The sequence below is a fragment of the Pseudozyma flocculosa genome (genome assembly GCF_000417875.1).
Source record: "Pseudozyma flocculosa PF-1 unplaced genomic scaffold scaffold00003, whole genome shotgun sequence".
NCBI classification, from domain to species: domain Eukaryota; kingdom Fungi; phylum Basidiomycota; class Ustilaginomycetes; order Ustilaginales; family Ustilaginaceae; genus Pseudozyma; species Pseudozyma flocculosa.
This window is the reverse complement of record NW_006920871.1, coordinates 315,782-342,400: the sequence shown is the minus strand read 5'-3', so window position 1 is coordinate 342,400 and position 26,619 is coordinate 315,782. Positions and strand designations below refer to the sequence as shown.

Here is a 26,619-nt window from a genome sequence, read left to right as displayed (position 1 = left end):
TGAAAAGCGACGCTTGCACGCTCCCATCGTAGGACGAGGTGGTCCCGTTCTCGCCCGTCTCCGATCCCTCCCCTGTGTTTCCTTTCTTTCCTCAGCCTCTCTCTAAGCATTTGTACCGCGGATCTTCCACGTCTTCTCTAGCCCGGTCCAGTCCCATTGTCGCAAGTCAGGTCCTTGTCCAGTGTCAGAGTCCCATCACCACGTCCGACAAGCTGTACAGCTGCTCGTGTGGTCGACTGAGGTGTGCGGCGCGGCAACGGCTGTAGGGCCAGGCATCCTTGCTTGTAGGAGAGCCCGCCATCATCACGACGAGTTGGGCTGGGACAGGAAATCGGCCGAAAACCGAGACAAAAAGTTGAGGCGCCTCGAGCCGGCGCGCTGCGCTGGTCTGCGGCCACCCGCGATGAGGGAGGGGACAGACAGCGGGCACCGTGGTCCCACGCAGGGCTGACTGGGGCTAGGCGGGTCAGGCAGCGTAGCTCGAGGAGAGATGAATCAGAGCTGAGTCGCGGGCTGGCTGCCTCTGTTCGCGCAAGTCAGCCGGCCGGCCTGGACGTGCCCAGGTCGAGCCCTTGAGACCAAAAGCCAGCGGTGGCGTCGAGTGCAGCTTCCCTCCGCCCCACCATCTCGCCCATCTTCCGCTCATCTCTCGAACCGCATCAAGTTATCACCGCCCTGCATCCCGGTATCAAGCGCAACCATGCCTGCCCAATCCCGTCCCGTTGCACGCCCCGCTCGCCCCATTCCGCGCCGCCACCCCCAGCGCGCTGCAGCACCGGTGGAACAGGCTGGCCATCCCCGCGGCGGTAACGGCCCGCGCCCTGTCGAAGACAATCGTATGGACACCGGTGACGAGGGCGTTCGTCAGCAGACTGGCGTCCTTGAAGACAGCTCCGAGACTCGTCGAGACGGCCGCACTGCCGGCAGCGTCGAGGCAAGCGGCCGCCCGACCGAGGAGGATCCTGCCGCCATCTCAGGTGAGGAGAGCGACGATGCCACCTCGTCGTCGGGCAGTGATGGCACCGCTGCCTCCGCTACAGGACAGCAGCAGGACGCCTCTCACCGCTATGCCCGCACGCTTGCCAACGTGGCCATGGGCCTGGTGCCGTGCTCGGAACCCTTTGAAAAGGTCGTCGCCATCGCTCGCATCCAGCTCATGGCTCTCGACGTCCAGATCGCCTTGGCCAAGAAGAACGTCGAGGTGCTCACGGCGCACTGTCATCTCAAGCCGCAGAGCACGCGCCCGGACCGCCCCATCCCCAGTGGCGACCTGCCCATCGACGTCAGCACCGGAGGCCGCGCTCTGCTGATCGCCTACCAGATGCGACAGTACGAGCTCCAGCTCTACCTCCTCGACTGCGACATGGCAGGTCACCCGCAGGCGGACGAGGTCTCGGTCCCTCGTCGCCTGCCGGAGATCATGGCTCGCTTCAACCAGCTGCTCCAGCAGTGCCGCGAGCAGCAGCCCGCGGACGGAATCCTGTCGGACGTCGTCGAGACCCTCCTCCCAGTCCTCGTGCGCGAGGCTCGCACCTATCCGCTCGACCTCGAGGAAGATACAGACTCGTCCGACGAGGGGGCGGACACTGCTTCGAAGGAGCCCAATTTTGCCATCCGCTGAAGGAGAGTCCACAGCAACCGGCACGCCTCGCAGCGAGGCTACTGGCAGACACGGCGCGAGCACAGCACCGAAGGCGACCGTCTCCCCACACAACGGCCAAGCACAAAAGGTCGTCCATCGCCACCATCAGCAAGCGAGCAGTGCACATTCACCCACGACAAGCCGTCGAGCGCACCCTCCCCATCTGCACCCGCAAACCGCAGGCAAGGCGCCCTGACAACCCCTCGGCCGTGCACCGGCTTTTGGGGCTCACAATCATCGACAAGCCGCCCGATCACGCTGCCAGCCGCCCACACAAGGGGGCCTACTCCGTGGCTCAGCCTGACAACGCCAGCTCCGAGTCGCGCACCGGTCCCGTCTCGTCCCCTGACTGCCCCGATCCGCCGTGAGCACCAACAACCTTCCCGCAATCACAAGGCCATGTCGACCTCCTCGTGCTTGCATGTGGCAATGTGCGATCAACCTTGTCCGAGATTCCGCTCGAGGAGAAGCTCGGTACGCCTGGCACGATCCTGACGCTATTGCCGACGTGAAGCGACGCGACCCTGCCGAGGTGCAACCCAAGCGTCTGTCAGCACCCGCGGCCCCCATGCATCGCACACCGCTCACCGCACACCGCACAACGCACACCGCATGGCTTTTCAGTCTGGTCTGGAACGTGACATTCACTTCGCTGTCTTTCCAAATGGAAAATGTGCAGAGGGGCCAAATTGCAACGAGGGGTGGTCAGGAAACCCGACTTTCAACGCTGACGATGCTTCTATCCCCTTCGATTACGCCATCAACGATCTCGGAGGGCGTCCGAACTGGATCCTGCCGTCATCTAGCTGGCTCCGACTCAGTAGTTACCGATGCACTGCTGTGCGAGGATGTTGAACGAGAGCGCGCCCCGGCACTCGGTCATGTCGACAACGTCCCAGCTGCCGTCGTCCCGGCACGCCCGCCTTTGCTTCGCCGTTGACGTGACACCCGGTCCTTCGGTCCTTCCGCAGTCCAGCTCGGCCGTGTGCCCGGCCGGCGTTGGCCGCCATTCGCCGTTGGCAGGGCACGAGTTCTGCGCCTCGAGCACCGAACGCGTGTAGCTGTAGTCCTTGGTGTCCAGGTCGATGGCCCAGATCTGAAAAAGAAAGGGGACGGGAACACGACCCGATCGTCAGCAACAATCCGAGCCTCAAGCACCTTCAAGCCCAGGGAACTGCGCACCATGCCGCCTCGGAGGCCATAGGACTTGATCAGAGAGACTTTCTGGGCGATCGAGTAGTCGTCATCGAAGCCGATCCATTGGTCGCTGAGGTGCCGCGGTGCAGAGTAGCCGTCAGATCGTCAGTCGCCGGCCGCCTTCTTTCTTGGCAAGATAGACGTCATCAAGTCTCTCCAGAAAGGATTGATACTCAACTCGAACGTCATGTAAGCGCCGTCGTTGGGGACCGAGTGGACGTTGGTGGCCGAGATGCCGGTCCTGGCCTGCATGTTCATGATCTCGAGGATCTCAAACCAGCCCATGTAGCCAGACTATTTCACAGGTCGAGAGACGAAGCGGTAGAAGGACAAACACGCTTGGTCAGCCTCAAGATTCGGCAAGATGTCGCGACGTCGCAGGCATGGCGCACTCACCAAGCCAGTACAACGACCCGCCACTCCAGGACCGCCGGTGGAGCCGGGCGTGTTCTGGTTGACGTTGTCGAGCGTCCACACCCTGCCGTAGGCGGGCAGACCTGCGTTGATCTTCTTGGGGTCGACGCCGGCGTCGAGGTAGAGGTGGATGGCCGAGTCGAAGCTCCACTTGGGCTTGAAGGTGTCGTAGACGGGCGCCGTTGTATCAACCTGGTTCTCCCAGTTGCCGTACTGTCGAAAGGCAAGGGCGCATCCCGCGGCAACACGATGTCAGCTCCGAGATCGCGGATCCAAGATCAAGATCGATGCAGAGAGCATTCAAGGGCACACTCACAAAGTCGTACGACACTGCAAGAAAGGATGTCCGTGAAGCAAAACGAGAACGCAGAAGGGTCAGCTCTTACGGTCGAGATCTCTGCGATGCGAGCGGAGCGCTCCCGCCACCTGGATGACTGGCCAAGCCGACACGCACTCAGGTTGTACCAATCGATGTAGTCCTGCGCCGCCCTCGCGTCGAACAGGGCGAACTTGTCGGGATCGGCGGGGGCAGCGATGGTGATCATCAGGCTCTCTCGACCCGTGGCGGCCGCCTCGTTGGAAAAGGCCTGGCGCATCTCCTGCAGGAGGGTGAGGAAGTTGGCGCCGTCCTGGGTGGTGCCGCCCCTGGACGTGTCGCCGACGTACTCCCAGTCGATGTCGATGCCGTCAAAGCCGAGGCGGCGGCACCAGTCGATGCACGACTGGATAAAGGTGGCGCGGTTGCCCGACGTCGCCACCATCTGCGAAAAGACCTGTGAGTAGTCGATTCCGCCCGTGAAGCGACCTGGCCCATCAGTGAAGGTCCATCCTCCAAGCGAGACCGAGGTCTTGATGTTGGGGTTGTTGGACTTGAGGAAGCTGTTCATGCGCAGCGAGAGGTCCTCGTCATCGACCTCGTGCGGGATGATGGTAAAGTCTTTGGTTGGGACGACAGAACGGGAGGGTCAGCTGTTGCTTCACCGTCCAATCTCCGCGCATCTCGAGACTCAAGATCACCCACTGGTGTTGGAGATAAAGACAAAGGCGTAGTTGACGTGCGTCCAGATGAAGGGGTTGATGAGCTCCGGGAGGTGGATGTCGGCCTTTGTGCAGGCGGGCGAGCCGGGGTCCTCTCCGTAGCTGGAGTCGCAGAAGGATTCGCGCCGCGTCCGTCGACCTGGTCAGCAAAACTGACCTAGCCCACGCCGATCCTCCCAACCGGCAGACGTCATCACTCACTACTGCGCCCAGGACGACCAGTAACCGACCATGTTGAATTTGTCCAGCGTGCCGGGCGCTGGGCGCCAGTACGAGTTGATATCAATAGGCGGAGGGTCAGGGCCCTTCGGCGGCGGCGGAGGTCCATCGTCGATGCAGTTCTGCGATACGAAGCAAGCCGCAAAGGGTGGGCCTCCCAACACGCCATCGTCAGCCGTCTACTCTCGAGCAAGCCAGCAGCTACCGTGCGTGTTGCGTCGGACTCACCGACTGGCAGTTGAGCGATGTGAGGCAGTACTCGGTCGTCGAGCCTGGTACAGAGATCGAGGAAGCAGGAGATAAGCTTACTGCGTGGACTAGATGACCCGCTGGATTCTTTAAGCCGTCGGACTCACCGCAAGAGCCGTACTGGCTACAGCACAGACCATCAGGGCAGAGCGCGAAGCCGAACCTCGCACCGCAATTCTCTTTCGGATCATCCGAACGCACGACAAGGGAGCAAGCTCGACGTCAGCCATCGTCGCTCTAGCTACGCTTCCTGGCCATGCATGTACCGCGCTCGGCATCCTCGGTTTCGGATGCGGACCGACGCCGCGACCGACTCACGAGCCTGAACAAAAGTTGCGGCGATTGCGAAGAGCGAAAGTACGCTCGAAAGCTTGAGAGCGACCATCGCGATCAGAGGCGCCAGGAGCTGTGGTGGTTGAGGTGGTTGCGATGGACGAGCAGCCTTGAGGAACGACCAAGGACAAGGGCGCGAAGGAGGACCAGGAAAGCAGATTGAGGCGCTCTGAGGGAAAGAACCCGCGTTCGTTGAGATCAGCACAAGATTGTCTACGGCGGCACACTCTCTCTGTCTTGTCGGACGTCGACGTGCCAGTCGAGGACCCTCTGGCTGGGCTCAAGCCAGGCTCGTCGAGCAGCTCACCGCCCAAGGTCCTGCCCTCTTGCTGCAAACGGTCGTGTTCGACTCGGTCGCGCTCCTGCTCTTTGGCGTCCAATTGTCCGAGGGACACACCATCCGCAGCTTCGGGCGAGGGCGACCGACAGGCCGGCCGAGCAACGTATCCTACCGAGACAAGACCCGCTGCCACGCGGAAGCTCGCCTCATGGGTCGGCCCGACCCGGACAAACAGCCTCCGAGAGCGGCCATCGACGAGCTCGTCTCAACCAATGGGCTGATTCGCGCACCACCAGCCGTCAAGAGCGCCATGCTGCGACGCAGGAACGGCCAGGTGGCGAGTATGAAAGTTTCAATGAGCAGCAGCATGGTGCGCGGATGCGGGCTGCCAGAGGTGTGATCTCGAAGCAGACGCAAGCCGACTACCAGGCCGCCGGGCCCTGCCAAGCCAGCAAAGAGCAGATAGATAGAGCCAAAGCGGCGGGACGTGGACCCGAGGGCGCAGCTCGCAACCGAACGCAAAGCTTTTTCTCTCGCATACAGCCGCCGCACCGGCATTCAAGACGTGGATCGCACCCAGAATTCGCCCGTCGCAACCCAGCAACGACCGGCTTGTGTTGCTCGGTGCCTTCTTCGTCTGACCACCATCTCCAAGCTCGACGACGCCGCTACGCCTTCCTGATTTGACCGTGCCGCTCTGCACGCGTTGCAGCGAGCAGCCACACGGTCGAAGCTGCTGTGCACTGCCGCCAGCTGGTACGAATCAGCCCACAGCCGAAAGCTGTTTGGCCAGCGAGGCGACAAAGCGGTCGGATGGCCTCTCCGATGTGGCCTCTCTTCGAGACTACGCGGCGTGTGCCGTCCACCCGTGAGGCTGCTTTCCGATCCTCTTCCGTCTCCTCAGCCTCCACGCCGGGGCAAAATTCCTCTCTCTCGAGCTCAGAAGGCGTCCGTCCTCGCGAGCGTTTTGCATCTCGAAGTTGGCTGCTCAGCTGACCTCTCTTCGTCGCGATCCTTCGAGCTGAAGCTCATCCTTCCCAAGTCCTTCCGTCTTCGATCGTTCCATCATCCATCCTCGTATCGTTGCCCCTGGTATCTCCATCAAAGATCAAGTCGCCATGGCATCCACCAAATGGTCATGGGCCGTTCTGGCCGTCGCAGCCTCGCTCTTGCTGCCGCTCAGCTCCCAAGGTATGTTCTTCCGGCAGCGATGGCGGCCGAAGAAGGTAAAGCGCGCGAAGCTGATGCCAGGTAATTTCTCCTTCTCTTTCGATCGTGATCGCTCTTTGCACGGCTTATGCGTGACTCCAGCCGCCTACGTTTGCAAAGAGCAAGTCAGCGTCAAGTCAGGCGACACGTGCGATGCCATCTGTGCAAGTAACTCGGCCTCGATGGCCCAGCTGCTGCTGCTCAACTCGGGACTCGACTGCTCCCTGCTCCAGATCGGCCAGCAGATCTGTGTGCGCGCTACGACCTACGACTGCCAGCCCGTGATCCAGGTCCAGAGCGGCGACTACTGCTACGGTATCGCGGACGCAAACGGAATTACGATCGACCAGTTCTACCTCGACAACCCGGGCATCGACTGCAACACGATCTATCCGGGCTACTCGGTCTGCGTGAGCCCCACCGACCCGAACGCCCCGTCGCCCACTCCGACCTCGACCACGGCCACTGCAACTGCGACTACGACCACGTCGACCACCAGCACCTCGGCCCCGACTCCAACCTCGACCGCATGCACCGACTACACCACCGTCCAGGCGGGCGAGACGTGCGACACGATTTGCCAGCGCGCTAAGGTGACTCAGTACGACCTTACTCTGCTGAATCCGGACCAGGCCAACGTCTGCGATACACTACAGGCCGGACAGGCGCTATGTGTCGATGGTCCTCAGAACACGTGCGGCTCCACGATCGAGGTCAAGGAGGGCGACTACTGCTACGGTATGGCCGAGGCTGCGGGCCTCACGCTCGACGAGTTCCTCTCGCTCAACCCTGGCCTCAACTGCGACACCATCTATGCCGGCCAGGTGCTATGCGTCGCTGCGGACAGCGGTACGACTGCACCTCCCGTTGCAGACTGCAGCCGCTTCGCTACTATCCAGCCCGGCGACACGTGCGAGCGAATCGCCTCGCGCTCCTCGCTCACCTCTGTCCAGCTGCGCGGGCTCAACCCCGGCCTGGACTGCTCCGGCCTGATCCCCGGCCAGAATCTTTGCTCGTTCAGCCCCTCCGCCAACGTCTGCCCGGATCGGAGGATCGTCAAGTTCAACGACACGTGCTATGACCTCTCGCAGAATGCCAGCATGAGCCTGGCAGAGTGGCAGCAGGTCAATTCTTACGGCTCCGAGGCCATCGACTGCACCGCCCTCCCGCTCAGCTACATCATCTGCCAGGCCCGCGGCAATGCGTCGCTGCCCGTCATCTCTGGTACGAACAACGCCAGCAGCCCTCGATGCTCCAACTGCGACTACGGACAGTCTTGTTGCACCCAATACAGCTCCTGCGCGCCGCTTGGATCGAATTTCTGCAGCCGCGAGTACAAGGTATGTGCTGGGCGAGGCTGCCTTGAGGTCGTGTACGGTGTCTTTCAACCATGTGCTAACTGAACCCCTGTCCCCACCCATTTTCGCATTGTCGCGACAGTGCCAGGAAAACTGCAACGAAGACGACGGTGTCACTCTCCCACCGGGAGCCACGAACTCGACCGGGAACCCGAACGGCAACTACAGGTGGGCATGCGATCTATGGCTCGGATCGGCCTTGTTGCCAACCGCATTGTTCAGATCGCTGACGCGCCGCTCCCCCTACGCTCCGCAGCATGCCGGTTTACTCGGGCAACTGCGACGCTTGCCAAGCTGACGAGTGCTGTGCCAACGAAGGCACAGACGGCATGTGCATGCCGCTCAACTCGTGGTTCTGCGTGCCCGAAAATGGATGCCTCAGCAACTGCGTGTCCGACATCAACCAGTTTGCACTGTCTAACGATCCGGCCCTCTACAGGCCGAGCTTGGCGCCCAACTATACCTTCCCGGCTGGAGACTACAGCTCCACCGACGGCAACCCGTGCGGGACGTGTGGAGCCGATGAGTGCTGCGACGTCTCGGTCCAGTGCACGCCACAGGCCAACGGCACCTGCTTCGTCTCGCAAGGTTGCCTCTACAACTGCCTTCAGGTCTACCAGTGAGTATGCTGACGAGAAGGACGCACGTTGAGTCTTGTCAGGTCGATCGCTGAAGCTACAAATCTTTCTCCTTGGGCCCTGAGCGTGCAATAGGATGTGGGAGTACGACGAAGAGGACGGCACGTACGAGCCGCTCTACGACACCGCCACAGTCACCGTCAAGAAACCCTTCCCTGAACAGTCGCCGGAGCCGATTGACCTCAGCTGGCTGATCACCACGATCACGGCCACGGCTACGGCGACCGACGTCAACGGCACGGCTACTGCCACCTCAACCAGAAGCTCGGCGGCCGCTCTGCGGATGGCAACCGTTGCCACCACTACCGCTAGCAGCAGCAGTCTGAGCGGCTCTGGTTCGAGCAGCAGCACCGCGAGCGGCAGCCAGATGAGTTCGTCGAGCAAGTCTTCCTCTGTTGCAGCCACGGGAACGAGCAGCGGCAGCGGATCGACTGGTACGTCTGCCAGCGCCTCGCCTACATCGGCTTCGAGCTCTAAGGCCGCGCAGTCGTCATCGGCGGCGACCATGTCCGCCTAGACACAACAACCCGCTTCTTCAAAGCCGAGCCGGACAGCTTTCAACGAGCCTGCAAGAGTGTCGCGAGGGTCTGCCGGCATCGGCGACCTTCGAGCGCTCGCCGTCAGGAGTTCTAATCATGGTTAGGAAGACTTGTATCGTTGCGTAGCCTGAAAGTGCCCGATATCGGTCTGCACCGGCTGATTGATTGGAGCGATGAGCTGCGACTTTAGCACCGCGAAGGCGACTCTATCGACCTCTCCGCTTCAGGAGCTTGGAAACAGGCTCGAATTGTGAGTAGACAGCGTCCTGTTTGTGCCGAAGACCCTCCGGAAGGCTTCGCTTCGGCCGGACGGACCCGAAGGAGCAGTGGTCCCGTTACAAACTGGCCACCCTACTGGCCCGGCTTGGGCCCGCTGCATGCAAAGGCGATCCTCGCCAGACGAGACTACTGTGCTCGCTGAAGCGATGTACGTCTATGTATGCAGTCCATGGGCTTGGCGGAACATCCGCTGCTGTATCTCTTTCGCTTGCTCCTGCACCACGGCGAATCCTCTGGCAACGAGCTTCCAGAGCGAATCAGCGAACGAGTTGTGCTAGTGGTCAGCGAGACGAGTACAGCACGCCGTCGAATCTCGGTCAGGAACGTTCCGATGTTGCATGGCGGACACAGCCGAGACACGTCCAGACGTACGCGTACGTGTACCTACTTCAACGGCTCGGAGCGACTTGCAGCGTGGGCAAGCTGCGGGTCGAGAAGCCCTTCCTCGTTCGGATCGGCCCGACCGACGGACCGGCCGAACAACGGCCCTCTCTGACAGGCGGACACCTTGCTCATACACCGGCACGCTCCCCTCAAGCCCCTGCACCTTGAGCCTGGTTGGTCCATACCGCACCGCTCCGTGGAGCCAGACGAATGGTCCGCTGATTCTCAGAAGAAGGCTCGCTCTTGCCGGCGAGCCATTCCCACGCTTCGCTCGCTGCACCTTCGGTTCGGCACGCCCGCCACGCGCGTGCGGCGGCAAACCTGGGTCGCCCTCGTGCGGCTTGACCGCTGCGGCCCTCTCTCTTCTCCTCAACACGCCGCACCGTACCACGCCACATTGCACAACACCGGCCTACTCAACAAAGGGACTTCCACTTCTCGTCTACGCCGTCGGCACGGATCCCTATCGTCCGAACGTTGGAGCCGACCACTGGTCTTGTCGCGATAAGTGCTGCGGAAGCTGGTGGGTGCCTACTCAGGCGTTGGCTAGCGAGATCTTGCTATTAAGATTCGCTCTTTCTTGTGCCACCTGCCTGCCTGTTTCCGGCATCCGTTGCATGCTTGGTTTGATTCAGCCCAGCTCGGGTGCTACCGTACACGCAGACTTTGCAGCAATGCCCCGACAGGGCGCGATCCTCGACCGGCGGTGACGTTCGGTCTGTTCGGCGATGTGGATTTGCCGCCAGAGACCTGGCCAGCACGTCCTCAAACGCCGTAAAGCACTACATCGTGTGTCTTCAGCTTGCAAGTCCACACACTGGCTGCCGAGCTCTAAGGGACTCAGGCCAGAGTGTGCAGCCCGCCTGGGCGGGACGCAGGTACTGCCGCAACCGCGTGGGTAGCGGTCCACGCTTCTCTCAACCGTGCAGAGCTATTGGACAGGTTGATGTGGACGGTCTCCACGGCAGCTTCGGGACGATCCGTTGCTGATCGAATCGGACCACAGCAGATGGGGGATTCGGGTCGGTGGTCTGCGCCTGGCGCTACAGGGAGATGGTCTGAGCTGCTTAGGCGGAAACAAGCCCGTCCCTTGCCTTTCGGTGCTCGCTCTCCTTCCCTCCGTCTGGCGACGAAGCCTTCCTCCCGTTCTCCGAGTCGGCGCCTGCGACTCTCTAGAGCCCTATCGCTTTCCTTCATCACCATTTCTTCCTCCTCTTCTACCGTTTCACCATCATCAACTCCATCTTCCTCTTTTCATCAGAGGGCTCACATTTTCTCCCCTTTACGGCCGTCGGAACAAGGCCGCAAGCACCAACGTCCTCGCTTCACCATGAAGCTGCAATCGACAGTCTGGGTTCTGATCTGTGCCCTTGTGGCGCTAGCGACGGCGGCGACAGCGTCGAGCGCTCATCGCGACACACTCCATCAGCATCACAAGAGTTTCCTCCAGAGCGCCAAGAGGGTGAACAGCTCTCACCCAGCCGCTCAGGCCGATGAGAGCGCCAAGTGCAAACGAGACGTCGGGACCGGAATCGGACACGGAGTTGTCGGCGGCGACTTCGTTCGTCGCCACTCTTTGGCCCCGCGCAACAGCGGTCATCATCTCGTCAACGATGCAGGCAAGGGGTACGTGTCGCTCTGGGACCAGAACCGTGACGGCAAGCTGTCGCTCGGGGAGCTCGAGTTTGCCCTGGACTTTGCCTTTGAAGACCCCGAGCGCGGTCGGACTGCCCGTCTGGTCATGGGTTCTCCCGAAGCCAAGGACATCCTGCGCGTCGCCGACGTCAACGGTGATGGCTTCCTCACTGCTCATGAGCTCCAGACAGCCATCGAAGGCGAAATCGCCGCCAGGGCTCGCCGGAACGAGAAGCCCACCTCAGCTGACCGCGACTGCACAGCCGTCAACGCCAAGATGGAGACCTGCGCCACCCAGGACGTCCTCACTTGCGCCCCCTACGCCGGCTTCGCAGAGACGTCGTGCCGTCTGGGACGAAAGACTGAGGTCGAAGCCTGCATCCTGGAAAACAAGTGCGGAGACATCTGCGGCTGCCTGCAGAAGCTCGAGGCAAAGGCCCTAGCTCGCAAGGATCTAGAGGGACAGGCGCCGAAACACGATGCAGAGACGGACACCAATGACAATGCCTCCGGCCCGACCAACGGCCGCAAGGAGAAGCGACTCATCCCAATCTTTTTGGGCCTCATAATTGCGGAGGCTACCGCCACCGAGATCGCCGTCGGCATCACATCTGCCGCAATCTTGGCAGCGTCCGCCATTATCTTGCAGACCAAGGACAATCTCGAACTGCAGGCAATATCGCCTTTCATGGATACGGTCATCTGGGACGGCAACGGCTCTCCGCCACCGTGCTCGAACTACATCTTCTGGTCCACGCAGTGCGGCGCTATCCGTAGCTCCAAGGCGAGGAACTGCAAGCCTCTCGGGTCGCGGTGAGTCTTGCTGACGCGTGAAGTCAGGCGTGTCTTTCTAGGGAGCTGAGCTCGCCACCGTCGCTGATCATCACTTCCTCGTTCGAATCGGAACAGAGTTTACGGCAACTCGTGCCTCGATGGCCTCCGAACCGGATCGAAAGGTACGTTATGGCGGTGCGATCCCCGACGGAAACCGATCCAGGTGATCTGAACAGCATTTTCTCTCCTCCTTCTCGCATGCTACCGATACCAGCTTGCGGCTTCTTGTATCTCGGCTGTCGCTCGCTGTGCTGGAACAGCAACACCGAGGATTGCTCCTGCTCGATCTTCAACTACAGGCCGGACGTCGACGTCTTCTACCCGGGCCACGTCATCGGAGCGTACAACGTGTCCAAGATCTCGGAATGCGCCGGCATCTGCGACCAGGACACCAAGTGTGCGGGCTTCGAGGTGCCGCCGCTCTCGACCCACAACGCCGCCAATTGCTACACCAAGGACGGCCATGACAGCGTCATCGCGCAAGTGGGCAACACCGAGTTTGTCCGCATCGCCCAGCCTGCGGCCGACCCCAGGCGCAACACGTGCGGGCGCGGACGCGGCTACTTCGACATGATTCCCTACGGCTACGACTGGGGCCCGGTCGGAACGTTCCAGCGCCGGTCGTTGTCCGAGGAGACCGGCGAGGCTTCTCTTGGAAACGTCCTCGTCACCGCCGCCCACAGGCACGCAGAGTCGCGGGGCATCCAGGCGAGGCAGCAAAAACCCAATGACTACGACTACCGCTACGTCGCGGGAAGCCTCTGGCTCGCGCTTCAGATCTTTTACCGGTCCAGGACGAGCCCGGCCGCAATCGCCAACCAACCGATCCTCAACGGCGCTTACAACGGGGCCGAGTGGGCGACCCTACAGACACCCGATGTGATTCCCTTTGACGGCGTCGCGATTGGCTCTATGCCCGCTTACGCTGCCCAGCCGATCCAGAACACTGACGGAGGCGGCTGGAACTTTGTCGAGCTCCAGACGCGCGTGGAACAGGTGCACCGGAGGATGCTCGAGCTCGGATCGGCCAGCGCGGTTCTCGAAGAGGTCCAGCGATCCGGCGACCAAAACTACATCAACTACTCCGCCCCCAACGAGCTCCTCTCCATCGTCCAGAACAACGACAACGTCATCAGGTCGGTCAACGCCGACGGAAGCACGTGGCAGTTTGGCGGGCCCATCCCGACTCGCCCCAACGGTCAGGCCGTCAACAACGTCAACCCCGTGACCAATATCGCGCTGCCCTACGAGACGCGCACCAACTTCTTCCAGCGGGGAGCCGTGGGCCCGCTCACGGTCGAGGCCGCCTTCATGATCGGCACGCAGATGGCCGGCGTGCACTACGCCAACCTGAGAGCCAACGCACAGAGGGCTGAGGCCGCAGGAACCGGCGCCGGGGACACCACGGGCAGCTTCGTGTACGGCGTCAACGGCAACGGCCTCACCCCGGCCGTTGGCACCGACGGATGCATCACGACGACGGTGCCCGGCTACGACGAGAACGGCGAGGAGGCGATTCGCAACATGGGCGTCGTCGCCTTCGACTGGACCGTCAACTACGCCCAGGACACACGCGCCGGCATGTACTTCAGCTTCGACATGGACCCGGCGGCGGGAGAGGACCAGCAAAACGTGCTCCTCTTCATCGTGCAGCCCGTCGACGCCTCGAGCTACATTCAGGAGCCCGAGGGCGATCAGAACGCCGGCTACACCAACCCTCAGTACGCCAGCTACGTGCGCATCGCGACCAAGGCGGCCAACCAGCGCAAGAACCCGCGGACGCCCATCCCGCTCGGGAGCAACACGCCCGCCAACCCGGCGCCGCGCACGCGAGCCATCGCTCACGCCCACGTCGCCGTCGCCCGACGATCCGACTGGCTCGGCTGGGTGTCCGAGGGCGGAAGCTACCCACCGCCGTACACGCAGATCGGCGAGATGCACCTCTACCTCAACCCCGAGGACATTGCCGGCTACCAGTATCGCTACCAGAACCGCGGCGGCATGAACCCAGACGGTTCCGCCGACGGCAGCCTGGGTCGCCGTCAAGACGACGGAGGGCTGAACGCCGACCTTCTCGGCCCCGTTGCCAAGGCACCAGGCGCCGAGGCGGTTCAGAGCAACCACGAGCGACGATGGATCGACACCACGTCGGGCCTGCGCGCCTCGGTCAAGTCGGCTCTGTCGTCAGGGGTCAGGAAGATCTCGGGCATCCAGTTCACTGCCCGCGCTCCCCGCCTGGACCTGTGAGGGAGGAAGAGTAGTCGAGTCGCGGCGTCCTGTGCAGCAAGAGGGGAGCGGCTGATAGAAGGTTGTCGCTGGTCAGGCCGCGGCCAGGCTGACTGTTGCCGTGAGCTTCGTAGACCGCCTCTGGATTGTTGTACACGTAGTAATAGTGTCGTCGGCGGAATATCATGTGTCGGAATGCCATCCTAATGCCGTCGTCGGGCTCGATGCTGAGCCGGTGCAGCCGATCCGCTCCTGCTTTCGAAGCGCTCGTCGCCTTCTGCCGCCGGGCGCAGCAGACAGTATCGATCAAGTCCCCCGGTGCACGAGCAGAAGCCCGTCTCGATGATTGCCATCGTACCCTCGCAACCGGATCCTTAGCTTTTCACGGCTGGCACCACGGTAGGCATTCCTTTCTCTGCCCGACCTGGCCGACCGGTCCGACCGAGAATCTTGATCCTGCCTGTAATGACCGCGAAGGCCCAGAGAACATCTCAGTACACTGGCACACAAACGGTGACTTCGCAGAGTGACGCGGCTGAGGCTCACCAGTCAGATTCGAAAGACTCCCTTTCAGGTGTAGCTGGCCGGGATATGTCCAAACCGCGCTACGAGCTCGTCGGCTGTGATGCTGATCAAGCCCCGTTCGGCGGGCATTTTGCGCGGGCGCTGGTGCGACATGCCGTGGGCGTCGAAAGAGACCGAGGGCTGCATGTCGCGGTTGTGATCGTGCTCGCGGAGCCAGTCCTCAATGCGTCCGAAAACGTTTCGAATCGCCGCCCACTGTCGTTGCGCTTCCGCGTCTTCGTTGTCGCTCCCCTCGTCCGCTCCGTTGGACACTCTCTCTTGGGGATCCCAGGCGTTGGCTTTAAGCGCGGCCGAGACGAGCGCCCTGCCCTCGTCTCCGGCGGAGGCCGTCAGGAGGTTCAGCAGGAATGCGACGATATCTGCCTGTGTCACGGGGGTATTGGCGCTCCCTGGCCTGGCAGAAGCCTGGCGTTGCCGTTGTGGAGCGTAAGTTTGTTGTTTTGGCTGTCGTGCGAGGTCCTTCCAGAGAGCATGCTGTGCGGGGGAGCCGGGATTCGTGCAGACACTCAGGCGGCCAGACATGAAGACGAACGTGACCTCCTCCAAGCGACAGTTCGGATCGATACGGTCGAGTGTCCGGCCGAGGCCGTCCTGAAATGAGTGGTAGCCGCGGCCCTCCTCGAGGTCGAAGACGATGCGGCGCAGACGCGGCGCGTGCAGGCAGCCGCCCTGCGCTCGGTGCAGCGACTCTGCCGCGAGATTGAGCGAATTCAAGTGAGGGGCGTGGATGTGGCTGCCGCTGGTCAGGCACGGCAGCAGGGACTCGTAGATGCCGAGGCGGAGCGTGCGGACCGAAGGCAGGATGCGCTTGAGAACGGCGGCGACTCGAGCTCGGCGTCTGTCCAAGTTGGCCTCGATATAGTCGCGGAAGGGCGGATCCGGAAGGTGCTCGTTCCCTGTTTGTCCAGAGCGTGGTGCACAGCACAGGAGGAGCTCAGCTGGTAGGTTCCAATGCTAGGCTCGGCTTGGGGCTCTGCTCGTCGAAAGGCGAAGGTCCACTCGCGGCCAACTTACAGTCGTTGCTGCGCGCCTGCGTATTATCCAAAACGGCGTGCTTGACTAGTCTCGCGCGTTTGGGCCTCTTCCGGAAGAGCTTGGCAAGAGGTTCTAGCCGCCAAGCATCGAGGACGACGAGGTTTCGGAAGAGGTGCGGACGGGCGATGGTCTCAAAGTGGCGCGAGACGAGGCGAAGGCTAGCGAGCCACGCGACGTGGCGGCTGTACTCGGGCAGACGCCGTTCGTCGTCGTCGACATTGGGAGCGTCGAGGGCTGCCAGTCCGAGGATGCGGTCGAGGATCTCTCGAGGTAGTCGTGGGACGTTGACAGCGTCGCTGCTGGCGGATCTTGACGTGGACATCTAGGAGAGGTGGGCAAGGTATAGCCGACGGTGTATGATCGTGGTGGTGGTAGTGAGGAGCATCGTGACTAGCAACGGCGACCCGCAAGGACGAAGGTGACGGGCGAGGAAAGACGGAGGGCCGCTTGGACGAATCATGAATCGAAGGAAGCGCGCGGTGCGGTGCGGTGCGGTGCGGTGCGGTGCGGTGCGGTGCGGTGGCTGGCCTGGCTTGCCATGCATGCAGCTTCGGGTCGGGCGGGCGGAGGTCCGTCCGAGTCTAACTTCCCTCCATGCCTGGGTGCGCTGCCCATGTTGCCGACAAACGAGGGCCGACTTCCGGGTCTGCGGACACGCCCAGCGCCTGCCCTCCATATGGGCCCGTCAAGGGATAGATTGGCGCAGGGCTGCGCTGGACCCTCGGCCCGCACGTCTAGCTCCAAACCAGACCAGTCTCACGCCATCAACTTCTTCAACGCCACGACCTTTCCGACCTCACGGCAACGCTGCTCCGCTGCGGCTGCGATACAACGTCTTTTTTTGGCTTTCAAAGCGCAGGCGCGGTTCTCGAAAATACAGTTGTGTTGCGACTCGTTTTGCTCGTTCGCTCGGTCAGTCGTCGGTCAGTCGAAGGATCGGTAACTTTGGCCAGAGAGCCACCCCCTGTCCCTTGAGAAAGAGAGAATGAAACACGCGTATCAACGGCGGCAGCGGCAGGCCGGCGGCCAAGCAGACGCTCGTCCGCGCTGTGTCCCTCGCCGGCAGCCCGCTGCCCAAAAGCCTTAGACGGCTGATGGCCCATGCCGCTGGTCCGGGCGCCCCTCCGCTCCGCTGATGGTCCGGGCCCGGGACGCGCCTCTTCTCCTCTAGGCCGAGGTGGCCGCGGCCTGGGTATCGTCCTCGTTCTGGGCGGCGGTGTTGTTGGTCCGTCGCTCCTTTTCAGTCTCGAGCTGGTTGTACAGCAGGAAGAGGGCCTTCTCGTTGGCCTCGGGCGTGCCCTGGATGGTGAACATGCGCTCGCCCGTCTCGTCGTGCGGGATCTTGGCGATGCTAATCCTCGATCCGCTCAGGCGTCGGATCTCGGTAATCTTGCTGCCGCCCTTGCCAATGATGCAGCCGACCATGTCAGAGGGGATCGAGATGTTCTGCGTGCGCAGGTTGGCCTGGTCGACGAGCGGCGGCGCAGAGGCCGCCTGGCTGCCGCCGTTGGCCGACACCGGCGTGGTTCCGGCAACAAGGCCACCGCCAGGGGTCACGGCGGCGTTGGGGTCGGTGCGGCGAGCGCCGCCCTCCCTGCGGTTGGCACCCTGGCCGTTGGAGGCGCCGCCGCCGAGGCTGAGGTTGCCCACAGCGTTGGTCAGGTATGCGGGTCCGCTCGCATTGCCGCCAGCACCGGCCTGCTGGTTGCCCTGGCCGTTGTTGTTGCGGCGGCCGCCGCTCTGCTGCTGCAGGCCGCCAATGCCTCCAGCGGCAAGGACGCCAGCGCCATCGCCCTGGCCGGGGTGGTACAGGACGACGCCCTGGCCGCGCTCCCAGTCCTCGACGAGGCACTTCGCGATCTCGAGGATGGCGACACGGATGGCCTCGACGCTGCCCTGGACCTCGACAACGCGCTCGGTGCTCTGCGGCAGCATGTCCTTGGAGGCGACCATGCGGGCGCCCGAGAGGTCCTGGATGTGCTTGATCTTGAGGCCCTGGCGTCCGATGACGGTGCCCATCAGGTTGTGCGAGATGAGCAGGCGGACCGAGGTGAGCTGGTTGGCGGGCTGGGCGGGGGTGCCGTCAGCGTTGACATTGAGCGGGTTCTCGAGGATCGTCTTGCCAATCAGCGAGAAAGCCTCGGCGACGCCCTCGAGGGTGCCGGTGACGCTCAGGACACGGTCGTGCACGCCAGGGACAACCTTGCTGACGCCAGCCTTGACACCAGTCTTCTCGCGCAGCTCGGCGACGTTGGCACCGCCCTTGCCAATGATGATACCGGCCTCCTTGGTGCTGACGAGCGCACGCACGGTGAGCGAGGACTTGGGGTCAACGGCGGCCGATTCGTCGCCAGCAGCAGCGGGGGCATCGGCACCCTCGGCAGGAGCAGCGACATCAGCGGCAGGGACGGCCTCGGCGCCAGCGCCGTTGTCGACGACGGCCGGGGTGGCCTCGACGGCAGGGGAAGCGGCCGGAGCGGCAGCGGGGGTCTCTGTAGTCGAGCGAAGAGCAACGATGGCAGGAGAAACGCAAGGTCAGCAGGCGAGAACACGGCGTGCGGGCGAGCAAAAGGGTAGACGAGTTAGTCACTTACCAGTAGCAGCCTGCTCAGCGGACGACATGGTGACGTAAGGATGGAAGTTTGGGAGGTGTGAGGAGGTCGAAGAAGGTGTGGACGGGTGAAGAGAGGTAGGACAGAGGAGTTCCACAGGAAGTCGTCTAGTCCAGCGACGTCAAAAGTGGGCCCTTTGCTCGTCGGATCGAGATCAGGTCCTCAGGAAAGGTCGGGTGGTCGGTGGGGTGGGCTTGACGGGGAGGACGGCCAAGCGAGGAGGGATCGCGCGAAAGAGGAAGGAGGAGGGAGGAGGATGAGGATGACGGCGTGTTGGTGAAGGAGGAAGAAGGAGGATGGAGGCGGAGGTCGGGCGAGGTGGAAGCGGAAAGGAGGTAGCGTGGGTCGGCGGCGGCAATGATGATGATGATGATGATGATGATGGTGATGATGGACGAGGGTGAAGGCGACGAAGGCGGCGAGGTGGTGACTGACGGCGGTACCAGGGTCGCCCTGGCAGGCAGCCCCGACCGTTGCAACAAGGTTTCTGGCGGTCGTCCGTCCAACGCCCAGCCTGCGCTCGCCCGCTCCCGCTCGCCCGTCCGTCCGCCCGTCCTTTTGCCAGGCCAGGCCAGGCCGCGCTCTCAATTTTTTCTCGCCCCCTGCCTGAGCCCAACCTGGCCTAGCAGGCCTGGCCTGGCCTGGCACGCCCGCTGCACCGCCCCGTCCCTCTCTCGCTCTGGAATTTTTTTCGCCTGGCCAGGGAGGGAGGGGGCCAGGCCTACCCTTGCCAGCGGCCCCTTTGCCCTGGCACGCGTGACCCGCGGCGGCCTACCAGTCTGCGATGTAATCGGGATGCAAGCGTGGATCTGAGCCGTCCCCCCGATGAAGCTATGCTATTTCATCGGGTCGAGGGTCTGGACTTGCCCTCCCCCGAGTCCAAATTTGTCCGATGCGGGCAGGGGCGGCCAGCCTGCATGACGAGGGGCGGGGCGAGCGAGCACGTTCCACGCTTCGACGTCGCTTCATTGGCGAGGGGCCAGCCCAGACGAGTGGGGCCAAGCAAGCGGGGGCACGCTCGAGCGAGCGAGGCCAGCAGGCCAGCAGGCTGGCTGGCTGGCTAACCTGGCTGCAATTCCAAAATCGCAGGCCGGCGGGCCCAACATCTGCCTGCCTCGACATCGACATCCATCGACGACGACCAACGGCACCACCATCCACCCATCACCACCTACCTTCGGCCGTGCACACACACGAATCCTTCCCATCAGCATCCTCCGCCCCATCGCACGCCCGCACGTTATGTCGACGACGTCGCGCCGCTCCGCACGCGAGAACCTCTCGACGCCCTCGTCGTCCGGCACCCTCTCGCTCGCCTACCGCCGATCCGTAGTGGCTCTCCAGTCCCTCTTCGGCAGCGGCTCGAGCCAGAACTACGCCGAGCGGGAACCCCTCCTCTCCTCGTCCTCCGGCCAGCCCCAGAACGGCGGCGACGAGGGGTACAGTGTGGCGGGACCTTCTTCGGCCAGGGGCAACGGGTACGGCGCTACCGAGGCCGGACCCAGCGGCGAGGCGAGGAGGAGGATCCCCAAGCCCAAAAAGGTCATCACCCAGAGCAAGGTTGAGGCCAAGGTCTGGTTCGCAAACGAGGTGAGTGGCCTTCGCGATCGCCTTGCTGCCCTTACTTTCAGCCAGCATGGCTCGTCGATGGCTGACCTCCCTCCTTCTCCCTCTGTTCCTCGCACCTCTCCCCCCGCGCAACGCCCTACAGCGAACCTGGATCTCTTGGCTGCGGGTATCCATCCTGATCGGCTCGTTTGCACTGGCGCTCTTCAACTCGTCCACCTTCTTCAACGACCACCACCACCCCTCGGGCGCACCCCAGTACCCGTCGCCCACGACCATCAAGACGTTCGGCACCGTCTACGCCGCCATTGCCGTCCTGACGCTCCTGTGGGGCCTGTACAGCTACCAGCGCCGCGTCACCCTCATCAAGCAGAAGTGGCCCGGCGACTTTGACGACCTCGTCGGCCCGCCCCTCATCTGCGCCGTCTTGTTTGTCGCCGTCCTGCTCAACTTTATCGTCAGAGGTGAGCATCCCCGACCGACCGACAGCCTCTGCGTCTTGACGCTCGCGGCAGTGGCGACGATGGTGGTCCTGATCCCCACTTATTTTCCCTGCCCTTCTCTCAACCTCTCTACACCTCCCTCGATGACCGCGATCGCAGTGCAACAACACAACCTCGAAAGCCAACCTTGAGGGCCCAAGAGGCTGAACTCCCGTCCCGCCTGCTCGCAATCGCACGCCTCACTCGCCCGACTCTTCTCCATGCACCGGTCACTGGCCCTACTGCCCGCCATCGAGCTTCCGACGCTGGCCGTCACGATCGACGCCGCGGCCGGATCTGCATCTGTCTTTTCGTTTCTATGGTAACTGGTAGCGTAGCGTGAAAGCAGCGGATTCCTGTGCTGAAGGTCCCGGAAACAACGAGCAGAGCATCAACGTCCATCCCTATCCTTCGAGCCGGCATGCCTGATTTTCCCCCCGGCGGCGAGGGGCACCGGGCTGCTCGCGAGAGGCTCTGGCATCAAGCGTCATCGGGCCTTGGCGCGCTAGATCTGGAGCATGTCGTGCCTAAGCGTCATGCGCATCGTGCCCGACTTGGGCAGGACGACCATCGACGTGTAGTCGGGCTCGGGGAAGCCGGTCTCGGTGAGCTTCCAGCGGAAGTTGCGCACCATGGTGGCAATGATGGTGCCGAGCTGGAGGTAGGCAAACTGCTCGCCGATGCAGCGGTGGCGGCCGGCGCCAAAGGGCAGGTAGGGCGAGTTGGCGCCCGTCGAGACCATGCCCCAGCCAAAGTCGACCTTGTCGTCCTCCTTTTCGCCGTCGCCGCTGCCGCCCTGCTCGTCCTTGATGACGCCGCCCGACAGCCAGCGTGCCGGGTCAAAGACGTCGGCGTCCTTCCACACCCGCGGGTCGACCTGGCTGACGCCGGGCGCGGCGAGGACGTAGTGCCCCTTGGGGATGACGTAGGCGTCGCCCTCGCGGCTCTTGGCCGACGACGAGGGCGAGGCAATCGTCGAGGGGACCGGCATGTCCGAGACCACCTTGCGCATGATGCTGTGAATCGGCGGGTGGAGGCGCAGCGTCTCGCGGACGACGGCGTCGAGCTTGGGCACCTTGCTCTTCTGCGTGTCGTAGTCGAGCGGGCGGAGCGAGGAGCTGCTGCCGTCGCCGTAGACGGCGACCTGCTCCTCCCAGAGCTCCTCGATAATCTCGGGCCGCGACGCGAGGCGGAGGAGCGCCCAGGAACCGGTGGCCGACGACGTGTGCTGGCCGGCCATGAGGAGCGCGATCATCATGTGGGCAATCTCGACGTCGGAGATGGGGCGGCCGTTCTTGTAGCTCTGCTCCATGAGCGCGCTGATCATGTCGTGCTCGTCGCTCTGGTGGCCCTCCTTGCGGCGCTTGGCGATAATGTCCTGGTAGAACTGGCTCATGCTGCGCTGGGCACGGTCGCGCTTGAAGTTGTTGGGGAGCGGCAGGTTGGGGATGACAAAGTTGATGGGGGTGAAGCCCGAGTCGAGGTCGTGGTAAAGCTGGGCAAAGGTCTTGTTGAGGCCGGCGCGGACCTCCTTGCCCTGGAGGGTGCGGCTGGCGGTGAGGATCGTGATCTCGCACATGGCCTTGAAGATGTCGACGTCGGCCGTCTTGGCGCTGCCCTCAACAAAGGGGCGGAAGGCCGGGTCGGTGCGAACGTAGTCACTGACCTCATCGACAATCTGACCGACGTAGACGCGGAAGTTGTCGGTCGAGAGGCCGACCTTGACAAAGCGCTTCTGCTCCATGAGGACGTGGTTGGGCACGTCGTAGACGACCTCCTTGCCAAAGACGGGCGTGGTGAGGTGGGTGTAGGCCTCCTCTGCGCTGACCTGGGAGAGCTTGCCGTTGAAGATGAGGTTGCTGCCCTTGCTGCCGAGGGCCACGGTGACCTTGCGGCCGAGGAGGACAAAGGTGAAGACGTCGCCGTACTTTTCGCGGCACTCGAAAAAGAAGCGGTAGGGATCCATGCCGTAGGTGATGGCCGAGCCGATGATGGGGACGTAGTGGAAGACGACGGGCGGCAGGTTGGCGCTGCGAGGCAGCAGCAGCTGCTGCGCCACATTGACGGCGATGGCGACCAGCGGCAGCGCGACGGCGAGGAAGGCGGCCTGGACGCCGAAACTGCTGTCGGCCACGGGCGTGTAGGCCAGCAGCTGCTGCACAATCGACTCGGATGAGTGTTGAGCCACCATCTTGGCCAAGAAGGGTGAGGGGGAAAGGGGAGAGAGGGCGGGGAGTGAGGAGGGTGGTGGTGGTGGTGGTGACGGCAAACGTCAAGAAGCGCGGAGGCCAGAAGAAGGGACGAGGAGCCACGCCGGCCCCTGCCTGCTTGCTTGCTCGTTGAGAAGGAGAGGTGCGGGCAGCAGGGTCGCCTCGTTCGGTGAAAGCCACACAGCCCTCCTGCCTGCCTGCCTGCTGGTTGGCTGGCTGCCCTGCCTGCTCTGCTCTGCGCTGCCAGGCTAGGCCAGGCCAGGCCCTGCAGCCGAGAGCCAGACGGCGCCGCCAAAAAAGTTGAGGCTCAGGCTGGCCAGCCGGCACCCAAAATCAGGCGGTGTTGGTTGGGCAGCGCGTGCAGCGAGCCAGAGGAAATCAGACGATTTCCACAGGCCTGCTTGCCGACCTGCCTGCTGGCCTGGCCTGGCCTGGCGGTTCGGCGGGGCAGCGCGGCGCAGCCAGACCCAACCCACGCCGCGCCACGCTGACCTGGCTCAGACGACTGGACTGGACCGACACGCCATGCATACGCAGCCGCACCCAGCAAGCAAGCCCACGGTCAGACAACATGCCAAGGCATTCATGGTGGCAAAGTCGAGATTGGTGACCATTACGATTCGCATGCTCTGCGCTTCACAGGGCCCAAACCGAGTGTCAGTAGTCGGGTCACGCCTGACGCGGCACCACCAGCTCTTCCTCGGCCTCCTCGTCCGCCTCCTCGCCCACCTCCGGCTGGACGCCCCTCTGCCCCGCCCCGTCACCCCGACCTCGGGCATCGTCCCTCTCGGCGATGCTCATCAGCTTGCTCTGTGCGTTGGCGGGCAGCGGCTCGGTGCCAATCGCGATCGGGAACTGGTCAAACACGCTCAGCCCGCCAATCGAGTCGGTGCGGCTCGAGCGCGATGCATCAAACACCGTCGAAGCGCCGCGCGTCCCGGCCGGAGCCCCACTCGCAGTCGACATCCGCTCAATCGGCGTCGACCTCATCGAGTCCGGCAGCGGAATCGCCGCCGCCTCGTCCGAAAATGGGCTCCTCCGGTCATCGTCGCCGTCGTCGCCGTCGTCGCCACCGTTGCTGCCGCCATCCTCGCGCCCGTCCCGTCCAATCGATGTGGCGAACGAAGTTCTGGCGCCTAGCCACGAGGAACGGTCAGCGTCGATTGGGCTCGAATTCGTGGGGTCCTGCAGCATGAACGTCTCGTCTGCAAAGGGGATGCCCAGCGTCGACGTGCTCATGTGGCTTCGGCCCACGGATTGCGCGTATCGCGGCTTGAGCGTGCCGTCGTGGATTGGGCTCGTTGTGACCGTGGCACCGGCAGCGGCGGCGGCGTCCGAGAATGGATCGCCGTGCTCGACTGCCGAGGGTGTCGTGGTCGGCGAAGAGTCGCCACTTTCGCCGTCCTTCCTCTTGAGCGAGCCGCCCCGGACCAGCTGCGCCTTGCCGCCCTTGTTGAGCTGCACGCGCCGCGCGCCGTCCGCCGTAACCGGCGTGATGATCTGCGGCGCACTCAGCACGTAGTCGAGGCCGGCCGTCGAGACCGAAGCCATCGTGTTGACGGTCGCGGTCGACAGGCGGTTGTCGGCACGCAGGTAGACGCGCGACTGCTGCAGCGCGGACGCTGGGTCGATGTTCATGAAGCTCAGCTTGCGGCCGTTGGCAGCAGCGCCGGGACCAGGCACCGCATATGGCGAAAGCATCGAAGAGGGGCCGGCGCCACCGGCATTGGGCTTCTGACCCGGCTCGGCGCCATCGGCCAGGCGCAGGTTGAGATGCGGAGATCGGACCGGTCGCAACGGCTGCTGCGATCCCGTGACTTCGACGATAGGCGCACCCACAGCGCGATGGGCGGGTGCGGGCACCGAAGGCGGGGTGCCCGATTCCGAGGACTGAGGTCCTGGAGAGATGGGGACGCCCATGGAGCTTGCAGGCGACGCTGGACTCGGTCTGAAGGTGATGGGGATGATGTTGCCCGACGAGAAGGTGGTGCCGCTGCCGACGCTGATCCTTGGACCGGCGCCGCCGACCTGGACCGACGAGCTCTTGCTCGATTGGCGACCGTGCCGGCTGGAGCGACCGCTGGTGCTGGCCCGACCGGTGCCTGGACCGCCTCGCTGGCCGTCGTCATCGCCGTTTCGAGCTGCATCGTCGTCGTCCTCGTCTTCCTCTTCCTCTTCGGCGCCCTCGGTGATCTTGGACAGGTGCGTCGCGGCGCCAAACGACCGGCGTTTGAAGACGGTGGGCTCCTGCAGCGGGTCCAGCGTGTCGAGGCTCTCGAGCGGGTTGCCCTCGATTTGCGTCCATTCCGTGTCATTGTCGAGCAGATCGGGCTGGTGAGCGCCATTGGCGCCGCCATTGGCACCGCCGCCGCCCAGCTGGATGGTGACGCCGCCCTTTTCCAGGCCACGCTTCTCCTGGGCGGCCAGCTCCGAGCGGCGCCGGGCGTCGTTTTCTAAGGCGATGCGCTTCCTCCTCGATCTCCTCCAGAGAAGAAAGGCCACCAGCGCGATGGCGAGCGCGCCGAGAACACCACCGAGCGCTCCGCCGAGGCTCGACGAGCTGCTGCCGGACGAGCCCGACCCCTCTCCGTCGATGGGGACGCACTTGTTGACGGGGCACGTCTGGCACGACGAGCGGAAGATCTGCTGGCACTGGTAGCCCTTTTTGCAGGGCGGGCACGGCTCGATTGAGGCGCAGACGGCGCAGCCACTGCCATCGTCGCGCTTCTGCCTGACGAGCCGGAGCGGTAGGTGTGAATGTTCCAGCATCGTCCGAGGGTCGAGTTCGGGGCGGAGCGACGTCAAGTGTCGAATGGGTGGCGCGTCCTTCGCTGCTGTGAGAGCGCAGGAGTCAGAGACAGATGCGCCGATGCTGGCGACGAGGTGGAGCGGTGGCAGATGAGATGAAGCGGGCGAGATGTGCAGGGAGCAGGTCGGTAGCCGATGCAAAGGCGCCGAGACGCTCTGGGACGCCAGGTGAAAGTGTTCGGAGCGAGGAGCGATGCGAGGTGTGGGGCCGGCCCAAGATGATCGGAGCTAATAGGAGTCGAGCAGCGTGTGGGGCAGAAACCAGTCTGCGGATGGAAGCGATGCTGACTGTAGGTACAGCAGCAGGACGGCGGCGGTCGGTCACGACGATCGATGAGGCAGGAAGAGCGGGAGCAGTCGGGCTGGAAGGGAGGAAGAGTGGTATGCGATGCTGTCGAAAGGGCGCGATGAGGCGATGGAGGGCAAGATGGGGGGCGAGATGGAGCTGCCAGCGAAAACGAAGGTGGAGCGTAAGAGAGGTCCGAGCCAGTCGGAAGAGGTGTCGCGGGCACAGAGAGAGAGTGTGTGTGTGGGAGGCCGGGGAAGGCGATCAGTGGACAGATCGAGCCACGGGATGCGCGATGTGGGTATGGGGAAGGTGGAGAGGGAGAGGGAGGATGGCGGGAGACAAAAGAGTGGAAAATGAGATGGTGGATCGGAGCGGGGAGTCGGTCGACGAGCGGTGCTCGACGTTGGGGGGCCACACAACCAGGCGGGTCACAGACGAGCGGAGACGTGCGTGTACGGCGGGCTTGGCTTCGGTTGTGTTGGCCGAGCCTGCGCCGTCGCTCCTTGTGGCAGGTGCGCCCTGCCTGCTACACGCACGCCCGCCCGCCCGCCCGCCGCC

The 26,619-nt window shown here is 63.4% G+C and overlaps 9 protein-coding genes across 9 annotated transcripts; 4 read left to right on the top strand and 5 right to left on the bottom strand.

Annotated features, from left to right (window-relative positions):
- Positions 1-838: 838 nt before the first annotated feature.
- PFL1_01241 (uncharacterized protein) lies at positions 839-1,621 on the top strand (the record flags this gene model as incomplete). The annotated part of the gene is made up of 2 exons (XM_007878744.1): positions 839-977; positions 1,041-1,621. The coding sequence occupies 2 exons, from the start codon at positions 839-841 to the stop codon at positions 1,619-1,621; spliced, it is 720 nt and encodes a 239-aa protein (XP_007876935.1).
- An 838-nt stretch (positions 1,622-2,459) lies between these two features.
- PFL1_01240 (uncharacterized protein) lies at positions 2,460-5,144 on the bottom strand (the record flags this gene model as incomplete). Its single annotated transcript, XM_007878743.1, has 11 exons — positions 2,460-2,738; positions 2,825-2,909; positions 3,018-3,133; positions 3,236-3,466; positions 3,570-3,583; positions 3,708-4,190; positions 4,275-4,393; positions 4,493-4,632; positions 4,739-4,782; positions 4,867-4,938; positions 5,078-5,144. The coding sequence occupies 11 exons, from the start codon at positions 5,142-5,144 to the stop codon at positions 2,460-2,462; spliced, it is 1,650 nt and encodes a 549-aa protein (XP_007876934.1).
- Positions 5,145-6,490: 1,346 nt separating this feature from the next.
- On the top strand, positions 6,491-9,094 carry PFL1_01239 (uncharacterized protein; the record flags this gene model as incomplete). Its single annotated transcript, XM_007878742.1, has 5 exons — positions 6,491-6,563; positions 6,684-7,921; positions 8,022-8,107; positions 8,196-8,558; positions 8,653-9,094. 5 exons carry the CDS (start codon positions 6,491-6,493, stop codon positions 9,092-9,094), a joined length of 2,202 nt encoding a protein of 733 aa, XP_007876933.1.
- Positions 9,095-10,725: 1,631 nt separating this feature from the next.
- Positions 10,726-14,495, top strand: PFL1_01238 (uncharacterized protein; the record flags this gene model as incomplete). The annotated part of the gene is made up of 3 exons (XM_007878741.1): positions 10,726-12,227; positions 12,324-12,370; positions 12,463-14,495. 3 exons carry the CDS (start codon positions 10,726-10,728, stop codon positions 14,493-14,495), a joined length of 3,582 nt encoding a protein of 1,193 aa, XP_007876932.1.
- Positions 14,496-15,044: 549 nt separating this feature from the next.
- Positions 15,045-16,416, bottom strand: PFL1_01237 (uncharacterized protein; the record flags this gene model as incomplete). Its single annotated transcript, XM_007878740.1, has 2 exons — positions 15,045-15,955; positions 16,074-16,416. 2 exons carry the CDS (start codon positions 16,414-16,416, stop codon positions 15,045-15,047), a joined length of 1,254 nt encoding a protein of 417 aa, XP_007876931.1.
- An 845-nt stretch (positions 16,417-17,261) lies between these two features.
- On the bottom strand, positions 17,262-18,716 carry PFL1_01236 (uncharacterized protein; the record flags this gene model as incomplete). Its single annotated transcript, XM_007878739.1, has 2 exons — positions 17,262-18,586; positions 18,689-18,716. 2 exons carry the CDS (start codon positions 18,714-18,716, stop codon positions 17,262-17,264), a joined length of 1,353 nt encoding a protein of 450 aa, XP_007876930.1.
- A 1,232-nt stretch (positions 18,717-19,948) lies between these two features.
- PFL1_01235 (uncharacterized protein) lies at positions 19,949-20,906 on the top strand (the record flags this gene model as incomplete). The annotated part of the gene is made up of 3 exons (XM_007878738.1): positions 19,949-20,296; positions 20,418-20,736; positions 20,875-20,906. 3 exons carry the CDS (start codon positions 19,949-19,951, stop codon positions 20,904-20,906), a joined length of 699 nt encoding a protein of 232 aa, XP_007876929.1.
- Positions 20,907-21,259: 353 nt separating this feature from the next.
- PFL1_01234 (uncharacterized protein) lies at positions 21,260-22,945 on the bottom strand (the record flags this gene model as incomplete). The annotated part of the gene is made up of 1 exon (XM_007878737.1): positions 21,260-22,945. The coding sequence occupies one exon, from the start codon at positions 22,943-22,945 to the stop codon at positions 21,260-21,262; it is 1,686 nt and encodes a 561-aa protein (XP_007876928.1).
- A 688-nt stretch (positions 22,946-23,633) lies between these two features.
- Positions 23,634-25,733, bottom strand: PFL1_01233 (uncharacterized protein; the record flags this gene model as incomplete). Its single annotated transcript, XM_007878736.1, has 1 exon — positions 23,634-25,733. The coding sequence occupies one exon, from the start codon at positions 25,731-25,733 to the stop codon at positions 23,634-23,636; it is 2,100 nt and encodes a 699-aa protein (XP_007876927.1).
- Between the last annotated feature and the right edge of the window lie 886 nt (positions 25,734-26,619).